At 26.8% G+C, this 12,207-nt stretch overlaps 1 protein-coding gene across 1 annotated transcript in view; it reads left to right on the top strand.

Annotated features, from left to right (window-relative positions):
- Positions 1–298: 298 nt before the first annotated feature.
- LOC123293005 (aryl hydrocarbon receptor protein 1) overlaps positions 299–12,207 on the top strand; it is a 32,094-nt gene continuing 20,185 nt past the window's right edge. The window contains exon 1 of the mRNA XM_044873719.1: positions 299–394. Within this exon, the coding sequence (XP_044729654.1) occupies positions 299–394 (96 nt within the window). The remainder of the gene's footprint in view (positions 395–12,207) is intronic.

Raw genomic sequence — 12,207 nt, 5'->3', positions numbered from 1 at the left:
AATTTTCAAAATGTCGAAAATTTTTTTTAATTATTTAGCTTTTGATATTTCGAAAACGAAGGCAGATATCGAAAAAATTATTTCTTATTTTTCGTCTACATTCATGAAGTTATTAACAAAATTCATCATCAAAGTCGAAAATAAGTTGAAAATGAAGCGCTCCTACTACCTTAATATGAAAATTATTTCTTTCATTAAAGCAACAAAAACTTTAATTCAAAGATTTGGAGATCATATTTGTGCTAAAAAGTATAATAACATAATATATTAACTTTCTTTTATTTTTGTTACAGTTGTAATGCACAAGGACAAAGAAGATAGTGGTAATATACATAGGAATCGAGAATTAACAGCATTTGATCATACTGTATTGGATGGTGAAATGTTTTTACAGGTAGGTAAATCTGGTTAAATCAGTTAACTTGTTATTTTCTTTTTAAATTTTATTATAATAGTTTTTAAGTAGGAGGTAAAAAATCTAGCTTGATGGTCACCATAGTTCGATCGTCCCCTTGGAAGTCACATGCTTACCGATTGACATACATACTCCGTTGCAAACAACGGTTCACAACCTGGCACTAATATTATGCAACATTGGGTACAACCAATACTTTGATGAAAGACCGCTTGAGAACATTATGAGCTGTTGCCTTTTTACTATTTATAATAGTTTTTATACCCATTGTAAATCTATTAGCAATAGCAAAAAAAAGAGATGAAAGTCAATATCAAATGTGTTTCTAGACTTGTTTTTAATTACTGCCCTAATATGCCTGGGCTGAATTTAGCTAGTAGGTATGTTAATAATTTCAATTTTCAAACATATGATAATTAATTTAAAAATTCAAAGAAACTCTATTATTCCAAAAATTATGTAGTTATAATGCCGCTTGAAAATGCCAAATAATGTATTATCAAAATGAATGAATGCTGGATAACTTCCTTTGCTTCCCCAAACCTGTCTCTCAAATGTTTAATGACAATATTATACAACTCTTAATTAATATTTTGTCTTTTCTAAATCTTATATTAGACGATAAGAAAAAGTATATATTCTAAATTTTCTATTTTCCATAAAAAAAAGCATGTTAGGCCACGGGGTATGGTTTAAAAGATGCAAAATTTTCTGGAATTAATTTCCATTAGATACAACAATAAGATTCTGTGCAGTCTCAAATATAAAATCTACGAGCTCTGAACGCAATATGAATCTTTTTCGTTTTTAAAATCAATACAACTAACTATATGTTTATCATTGAATTCTCAGTAAAAATAAAATTTTTAATGATAATATTTATAACTGTAAAAATATAATTTTTAATGATAATATGTCTCCTAACGTGTTCAGAATATTTTATTATAATTCATTTTTAATCAATTAAGTCCACATTTTTGCCTTTATAACACCATTCGAATATCTCAACAATTTAAGACAGTTGTATTGTTTTGTATAAAATGTCATAATTATAAAAAAAATGCATCACATATCCTGATATTGTAAGAATTTCAAGATCACGTAGTATTTTGATTAAAAAAACCTTAAATTTAATCCAATTTCATTCTTATTATTTTTAACTTGTTTTTATTTTTTATCAAAATATTACAGAACATTGACATTTTTAAGATGTTAAGATGTGTGCAGCTTCAATTACATATAATATCATGTTTTGGTCGAAAATATGATCAAATAAGAACTATTTAAGCGTGTAAGAGCGCCAGGCCAACGTTGGATAAAAGGCTTGATTTTTTTATATGCAGTTGGACTAAATCAATCCTGGGCTTATGGTGGGTTTTCTATTATTTTTAACTAAATAAATGACTTCAAAAGTAGGCATATTTAACATTGGTCTTATAGGAAAATGGTAGTTGGATGATATGTTTTCATAGATTTCTCTAGTCTGTAGATATTTAAAAAAAAATACTGTTCAAATTAAAGTTAAAACCTTAATAAATAATATATTACATTTTTTCAATTTTGATAGTGAATTATGGTATAACTTGACAATATACGACGAAAAGTATGAATAAAACTTTTATAATTTTGTTTAAATATTTAGCTTTCGATATTTCGTTAGCCAAGGCAGATATCGAAAAATCTTATTCTTATTTTTCGTCTAGATTTATGAATTTATAACAAAATGCATCATCAAAATTGAAAATATGGTACAAATAATTTCAACTAAAAATCTTGCCCTAGTTCTCGTACTTGCCCTTGCCCTAGCTCTCGTACTATCTTCATTCTATGCATCAGCAAAAGATTTTATTGCAAGGAAGATTTGCGTCGATAGAACACCCTTGAAAATTCAAAAATAAAACATGAATAGAGCAAAAAATTTTTTATAAAGAAATCAAAGAAATTCAAAAGATAAGAGTGATGTTGAAATGTCATGCAAGCAAACACAATGAAAATCATTATATATTGATAATAATAATATCAAAGATTAAATGCAATAAGATCAATCATTTTTATTACAATTGATTATAATTTATTGGTTCAATTTATCTTATTTCTGATTGAATTATTATTACCTACCACAAATTAAATCGAGTTGTTACCTTAACAATATGAGAGAAATAATTTCAAGTTTTTTAAAAAGATTCCTGCTAAAAAGATATTTATTTCTAAAATTGCAAGTTATGTATTAAAAGAAAAGAGAACATTAGTTCTTTGTTAATTACACCAAATCTCAATGACGGAAATAAAGTAATTAATTATAATAGTAATTGTAAAATAAAGTAATAACAAAAAATTCAAACCATTTCATTTCATAGAGACCGTACGAGAATTAAATTTGAAAAAACATCAACTTTCGTACCATACTAAGTTTGTTTAATTTTATGAAAAATATCAGTTAAATTAATCTTTTCTTTCCAAGAATACAAATGTCGAGTTTTCTCTACTGGTTAAAAATTAACATGTTTTCTCTCCTAAAATATCTCGCATTCCATTCATTTATTCCGTACCATTTTGGAATCATTAATATACATGTTATATCTAAAACTTTAGCCAGTTCTATCTTGAAATGGCTTTTCTCAGGAATTCAATAAAATTAAAATATAAAATTAATATAAAAGTATTGTATTTAATAAAAACAAGAATTTTTTTCACATTCTGTGGAATGAGATATTAACATTCAAAATGTGGACAATAAACATGCTAAAAGAACAATACTGAGTATATAAGTGAAATTTACAAAATTTTAAAAACCGCCGACAATTTTTTTGGGTACGGAATCATAAACTCGTACTTGAAACGTTTCTAAGAACACTTTTCATAAAATTGCCTTTTTGCTTAGAGCCTTCTCCTAACTGAACCGATTTTGAGGATCAACGCCCATTTTTTAGTCGTCCCGGGTGCGGAACTCTAAACTCGCACTTTAAACATAGCTAAGAACACTCTCCATTAAATTATCTTTCAAATGAAACAAAAAAATCCAAATCAGTTCCTCTGCATAGGCGCTACGATCCCCCAGACAGACACACAGACAAGCAGACGCACATAGCGGTCAAACTTATAACACACGGAGGAATTTTTGGCACTGTTCTTTCCCGTCTTGTGAAAGAGACAAACTCAAAAAACCAGTTGTAAATTTTCAGTTGTTTGTGACGTATTGATTATGTTTATTATCTACAACATCTTAGTATTGTACACTATTGTTACAAATAATGCATGAATATAAGAGTATGATCTTATGGACTTAAAAATAACGATTTTACTGGGATAGATACAGAACTTTAAAGTACAAAACTTTAGGTATATCCTATTCATATTAACAATGTGTACATACCTCTAAGTTTTTATAGATATTTGTTGTAGTAATAAATAATTACTAATTGATTAAGTTGTTATAGAAAACAAATGACGACTGATGTTAAAATATGTTTCTTTGTATATTTATTTATGGTTTTAATGTACTTTAATACCATAAACTTACAAAATATTATGCTTTCATCAATAGATATTATTACATATTCTTAATAAACAAATACTTAACATATAGGAAGTAACAGCTATCAGTATTTTAAGTAATTATAAGGCACTCATCACAAGAGAAAGGTCCTCATATCTAAAACCACCCACGTCAATACACTTTTCATTTTTTATTCTATTTTGTTAAATTAATTCTGATTCTAATCTTTGGTAACTTCTGACTACTGTTCATAGATGGCTTTTGACGTAAAATTTGAACAAGATCTTTTTAATTATCTAGATCATTGGTAATTTATAGATAAAATTAAAAAGATACCCATCCATTAAGTAATTTCATATCTAGATGTACTGCACATGAATAATTTAAATATACATATATTATCGATTCAAATTATAAACCAAAGGCGCTTCAATCCGTATACCTGTACCTAATTCCTATATTACTTAGATCTTTAAAAAAACGTAACGGATTTTGATGCGGTTTTTTTTCTAATAAAGAGAGTGATTCAAGAGGAAAGGTTTTTATGTATAATACATTAATAATATAGTAGAGTAAGAGGTTGAAATACGGGTTGAAAGGGATGTGCACCAAAAAGTTAAAAAGTTGTGCATCGATTAAGATTAAATATTAAAAAAATGTACAATCAGCTTTAAGGATTGTTTTATCTATTTTTAATTAGGGGGGGGGGGGTGGAAAGGTGGAGCGGGAAAGTGGGGATGAATAATCGAATATTTTCAAATATATCCAAGTGGGGTATCAAATAGAATAGCATGACATGTACATTACAAAACTGCTACTCTTAAGAAAGGAGCGAGGAGCGAAAGTAAGGTTGCCCCACAAAGCGGGTAGTTCACAGCTAGTCATATATATTTTTATAATACTACTTAATAATAAATAAATTTAGCTTTATTGATACCCACCCGCTTCACTGGGTTTAAAAGTAGAGATTGATTAAAGATTGCTCTCGCTTATCCCCTTTCTACAACACTTGAAATAATGGTAAGCATTGTTTTAAACAGGTAAAATATATGTATGGTTGTCTTTTTTTTTAAATGTATAATAGTCGTAATTATTCATTGAGTATAGCAGAAATTATTGGCGTGAAATATTTTATACTGACTATATTTACAGAAATCTGAAATTTATGGTAATGTCAAATGACTACTTTTACAGAAATTTATAATTCATGGTAATGTCAAATTAAATTCATTCATGTGTTATTCTGAGGTATGAGCTATATTGCTGTACTGTTTCATTCAAAACCATTCGCTAGTTTAAGCGTGAATGCGTAACAAGCAAACAAACTAACAAACAAACAAACAAACATGCTTACTTTCACATGTATAATATAAAGAGATGAGATCACAGGGTAGAACGTTTGTTTATCTCAATAAACTTTTATTTTTCATTACGTATTATTTATGTCTATGGATGTTGTCGGTATATTATTAAACGATCTTATATGAATATGAACAAATCTATTGTTAATAATAATAATATTTAAACAATATTGTTTCTTAAAATAAATTTATATTTAATATATATGTAATAAGTAATTATACATTATTGAACATTTTAGCTGTAAGCATTATTTTTAAATCAATAAATATTAAAAAACAACACATTCATAACATATATTAAATTATATAATCATTTATTTTATATATGTACAAACTCTAATATAATATTCATTTATCAGTGCTAAACCGATTTTAATAATAATTTGAAATTTTTTTTGAACATATAAAACGAATTAATATGTTTTTCAATTATTTAAAATGACTAATGTACACGTTTTTATTTAAATTATTTTTTATTTTTATTTTCATTTTAAAATTGAAGAATGGAAAAAAATAAATTTCCATTATTATTTGTATCTCCTTTTTAGAGAATTGATACAGGTAAGTTCGGTCATAAGATTATTGACGTTTTAATCGTGATTCTAGTGGTGTTGAATTTATGAAAATCGAACTTCCGATTTTCGTATTTTCGGCGCCTTTTTTTGTCTGTCGTATGTGTTAATATACGGTACAAATTTTATGAAAAACCGGATACGTGGGAAAAAATAATAGGGTGGAAAAATACAATAACTTAAGAAAACAAACCAATTCTTATGGTAGACAATAACTTCCTTTTAATATATAAAACAGGCAAAAACGCAAAAAATCGAAAAGTCCGATTCTCACATATTTTACCCACGGTTCACTTCAAATTTCTTGAGAAGCAAGTCTATCTTTATCATTAATCTATTATAAACTTGTCATCAAATGAAGAAGAAGGCTTTCTAATTCAATAAGGAACGCATTTTATCTCTTATAATAGCTGAGTAAATTTCCTTTCTAATAGGGAATCGGACTAAATTTTTTCATCACTTCGGATGAAGAATTCTCACTTAAAAATCTTCACTAGTATGCAAGATATGAATGTTTAAAATTTCAAATTAAACAAAAAGGAAGATACCCACTTGTGGCGTCATACGTGGGTATCGCCATAGAGATTACATTTAAAACTTTGTTTTGCTTAAAAGAGATGGGCAAATTCGAATACCATCTTCGATTGCTTAAAACTTCTTCACTTTTTAATTTTAATTCCACTTTCAAATTTTGTCATGATATCAAGTCTAGTTTTACATTTTAATGGGTAATATGACCAATTTGACATCAGAATTATCCCCTATTATGTACATCGTATTTAAGACCAAAAATACTTACAAAGATGAGCAAAAAAGAAAGATTCATACCACTTGAAATTGATCTTACATTCTTTGCCATAACCATTAAATTGCCATAGTATTTCTGGTGTTAAATTGAAATTCACTGCAAAAGCAAAAATGTCGCCTAAGTAGTTTACCAAAAATCAGAGTGAGTACTTTATGGCGAAAGGTAATACTTACCACGTAATCTCCGACTGTTTTTTTATCAAATTTTTTTTAAAAGATCTTATTTCAAATTAGATACAATAGCTGTAAAAACCATCTCTTGGAGTATGCATTCTTCAGATCACCCATCAACATTAATATCCGAAGAAAGACAAGATCTAAATTAAACATTTATTAACTGGTATATACTCATATTTACGAATGTAACGCCACTGTAATATTAACAAATAAAATAAAATAAAAAATTATGATTTTTTTATTTATAGAATACACAGTGTTAATAGATGTTGTTCAATAAAATCTAAATTTATTACCATACAAATGGCTATAAAGATATATATTATTCGTGTAAATCGCTTTTTATAAAGCCATCAAGTTCTTTTTCTTCGATTAAGTTCGAGTCTTTATATACATGTATACTATATGTATAATGAATGAATAGCTTGTATTAAATATATTGTACAATATGTCTAAGGAGGCAACTATTTTCATGACTACATGTACGTCATTAAGTCAGTTTTCTTTTAATTCAAACTTATAATTTGAATTGAAGAATTGTTTTGAATGAATACAACGGGATTTAAGAAAAAATAGAACGAAAAAATAGACCCTGAAAAAAAAGACTGAAATACATTTCTTTTATTTTTTAACGCACCCCAAAAACATCAAAACCAAACCAAACCCTTTATAGTCGACAAACTCAGCCCAATCAACACATAATTACAACAATACTTCGGGTCTATAAAATTTTTGGCCAATTTTTTTATCTATTTCTTCCAAATCTATTTTTTTCGATTACCGTATAATCAATACCATTTCTCTTTACTATAAGAAGTCTTTAACTGACTACGCTCCAAGTAATCTTAGATTTCAATAGACGTTAAATAAATACAGCATATTAAAATGAACATAGTAACTTATAACAATACTGTTCCAATGTTTAATGTCTATTAGCCCATTTATTTAATGAAATAGTCCAGTACCGGTCCAGTGGCCGAGCTCGCTAAGGCGTCTTAGCTTGCTATGATCACTGGCTGGGAGGTTGCGGGTTCGAACCTAGGCAGCGGCAGTGTGAACAAAAATAGTTAATGGGGTGGTAAATTGATCACACTGTCGTCGCTTGGGTAAGAACGAAGTAACCGATTCCATCCACATCATGAAAATGTAATTGTATATATTCGAATGTATTTGAAATAAATAAAGATTAAAACATAATGATGCGGGTGGCCTCTGTTAGAGACATAAATGTCTGATGAACGGAGGTAAAACCCCCATTATTTGTTGTAATGAAATAGTCAAGTGGATAATAATATGGTAGTCGATCTTTGGTGTGTTTAATTCTTTGCGACGTCGGATAAGAGTGTGAATTGTTGTTCCACATTTCTGATTGACTTCCTGTATTTTCTAAAAAAGATGTGACATACAACAAATCTCGAAGAAAACTATGAGTAACACCTTTTTTTTTTCTGAGCAACAATCAGTTAGTCGCTTTTGAACGCTTCGTTTCAAAGACGTTGTATAATATTTTTTGTTGAACCTATATTAAACAATTTTTCAATTATTTTGATTCATAAAAAAATATATTAGCCCTAGGACGGTGTACAAAATTATCCAACTGATATAGAATACAATGTACATTACATTATTAAGTGCACATTTAAGCGTTATTTAAACTTTAATAAATAACGTTAAAGTTTTTCTATCAGAGTGAATGAAACCGCAATGTGTAAGAAAGAGAGAAAATGTAGTTGTATTAGTATAGTAAAACTTTCAACTCTTTGGCAATCTATCTTACCGGCTCTTCCTTATTATTTCCACTTGAACTATGCCATAAAATAACCATAACATGGCTATAAGAGATAAAATTTTCTGTAACATTCTGTAATATCTAATACATATGCCTTAAATAGGTATAAAATCTGCCTTCAGTCTCTTATTTTGATTCTGTTCACGTTTTTATTTAAACGATAGTTTTTATTTTTAAAACTCATACCCAACTATAATAAATATATACGTTATATGTATTACTATCAAAACCCAAAAAGTGAACGTTTTATATTTTATAGTGAATTAAAAATTATATTTCAATGATACCATAATACCACTTTACTCTACGATCCAAGCTCCCACAACAGTAACAAATACGTAATAAAACAATCAAACACGAGGAAAATATAACTTATAACTGATTAATTTCTATTTTTTTCCCATATTTATAAATCTGCTGTGTTTTGACATAATTGTGTGTGTCTTAATATATGAATCAAAGGGGTCAATTTTCGAAGACAAATTCTATATTTAATTATTTCACAGCATATAAAAATTAATTCATTTCACAGCATATAAAAAAACGATTTTTTAGATAATACTTCATAAAATTAATAAATTTTTATTACCTTAACAATCCAGCACATGTCTGATATTTGAGTAACTAACTCAATTTGTTCTTATTATCACTAGATTTTTCATAAAGATTTGTAAGTTAAAGTTGTTGATATTTTCCAATTAGCCTTTTCCTCTGAAGCTATTTAAAGCATTATATTTTTTAAATAATACTAATAAAAATTTTAAACTACAATAATTAATAATTCCAGGCCTTTTTCAGATGGCAACACTAGGAGGGGGGTCCAAATATATCCTACCATCTAGAGGATCATTTTTTAATGTGCAGAGGAAAAAGGCTAATTAACAAAACCCCTTTTACTATTACTGCTGCGAGATCTTGGAGTAATACCACTACTATTACTGCTGTGGGATCTTAGACTAATACTAACACAGACAATCAATGAATTATAATTTTATAAAAAAGAATGATTTTATTTATTACTATTATTTATTTATATGTGAAAAATATTATTAAAATAAATATTATTAATATAATATTTATATCTATATATATTTTTTTTTATAATATTTATAATTCATTTTTTATCACCTGTGATGAATAATCTATAATTTTTTTTTTATTTATTATTAATATCTATTTATTATTTTAAAATTTAAGTTCTTTGATAAAATATTGTTATTGAATTTTTATTAAAATTTATTTACAAAAAATATTACATGGTTTATTTTTAAATAATTAGTTTTTACATTTTTATTTAGTTTTTAATGTTTTATTTTGAACATTAATCAATAAATTTAAAAAAAAAAATAAATAGATAAAATATCTATCATATAAATAATTAATAAATTAGTCAAATAAGTCGTGAAATATTGGTTGAAATTCAGCCAGGTGTATTTATGGCGGGAATTTAATACAAAAAACTTCAGAGTGAATTGTTCAAATACCATGTATAGACAGTTTTGATTACTCTATCATATTACCCATACATGTCACACATGCATAACTAATATTCCCATATAATACAAGCAACACAATTTGCACCTAGTTTGTTTCTCACGGGTACACAGTGATGTTTACGAATCAATTTTTTACATTTCAACTTTTGTTATATATCTAACGGTTAACAAGATGGGTTGCTTACTTTTTACGTCCTAAGGTACGCTATGAAAATTTCAAATTTGATATTTATTTTCGTTTTTGAGTTATCGAGATGACAGATATGAGAGCCTAAATGACTCACTGTCAATTTTTGTGAAAGTGGCACCACACAAGCATATTTCTTAAATGTGCACTACCCGCAAGCATAAAACCAACTTTAAAAAAAAACACTAGTTCACTCTTTATATGTGCACTTGTGGCATTATGGAATCGAACTTTTTTGAAGATGTCAGTCGGTGATGACTATCGTTTAAGTAATCAGTACCGAAACTGTCTGGAATTATTAATAATTGTATGTCCGGATTTAATAATAATATGATAATGTAAATAATTTATCTTATGTAGTTAGTTAAAAATTTTCTTTATTTAAAATATATAATGTTTTTCTTTTGCATTTGCACATTATCTTATATTATAAAAATACCGACACCTTCATAGAGGTTCGTTTCCATAATGCAACAAGTCACAAGTGTACTTCTTAAAAGTTGGGGTTATACTTGTGGGTAGTACACATTTAAAAAATATGCTAGTGTGGCGCCACTTTCTCATAAATTGACAGTGAGCTATTCAGGCTTCCGTAGACAGACGGACAGGCAGAATAATATAAATAGGTGATTTTATAAACACGTATCTATACCAATGATGTGGGTGACCTCTATTATAGGCGTATATGTCAGAGAAACGGACGTTAAACCCCATTATTATTATTATTATGTATCTATACCAAAATTTTGTTTAAAGCATCAATATTTTTAAGCGTTAGAAACTTGAGACTAACCTTAGTATACCTTGATATATATTACATATATATATATATATATATATATATATATATATATATATATATATATATATATATATATATATATATATATATATATATATATATATATTTTATAAAAATATATTCATTTTAATAATTTATTTTCTATGCTTGTCACTTAAACAAGAAACTTTAATGGACCTAATCCGACCAAAAGCCAACTTTACGATACCGTTAAACTAGATTGTTATCAACAAAGTGTTGAGCGAGCAAAATTTGAATTCTAGTCTATTTTATATTGATTATTTTGAAAAAAAAATTATATTTTGAAATAAATTATCATACCACATTGCTTTTTATCACCATTAATAATCTTTAAAAAAAAAAAAAGAAACATGTTTGTGATAATTTAGAAAAACTATTTTATAATAATACAAAATATAAAAAATTTAAATAATATATATCTTACATAAAAATATTAAATTAGTACAATTTATACTTGAAATATAATATAAAAGAGAGCTATAATACGTAACAACATAAGCACTAATTATATAAACATAACCTTTATACCTAATAATTAATAATTATATTAAACAATTTGAATATAAATATAATAAGTAGAATATTATTATTATTATTATTAAAAAATTAACATTAAAATATAATATACCAAAAAAAAAAAAATGTATTATACAGGTACAGTATTTTATCTTTTTTATCTTGTTGGTATGTACAGGGTGGAGCAAGAAAGTATGCAATTTTGAAAACGCAGTATAACGAAACCAATTTTTAGCCATCCTACTTATTTTATTCAAATACCTTCCTAAGGACAATCGGGTTTCTATGACGAATATTGCGATACCTTAAATGTTGAAATCCATCGACAAACAAATATACATACATAAAAGATACGCGCGAAAAACAACCACTTCTTGACCATTGGGTAAATGGAATACTATTACAACACAATTAATATCTGTAACTAAAAACTTACTTAATTTTCTAAAAAGTTTTTTAATGCAGTTTAAAGTGAGAGTAAGATAATTTGAAAATTTATTGGATTTCTGTTTAACACGTTTTCAAAATCACATACTTATTTGTCCTTTTCCCTAAAAATAATATTTCT

The sequence above is a fragment of the Chrysoperla carnea genome, chromosome 2, assembly GCF_905475395.1.
Source record: "Chrysoperla carnea chromosome 2, inChrCarn1.1, whole genome shotgun sequence".
NCBI lineage: Eukaryota > Metazoa > Arthropoda > Insecta > Neuroptera > Chrysopidae > Chrysoperla > Chrysoperla carnea.
The sequence above is the reverse complement of the archived record's forward strand: the minus strand, read 5'-3'. Positions and strand labels throughout refer to the sequence as shown.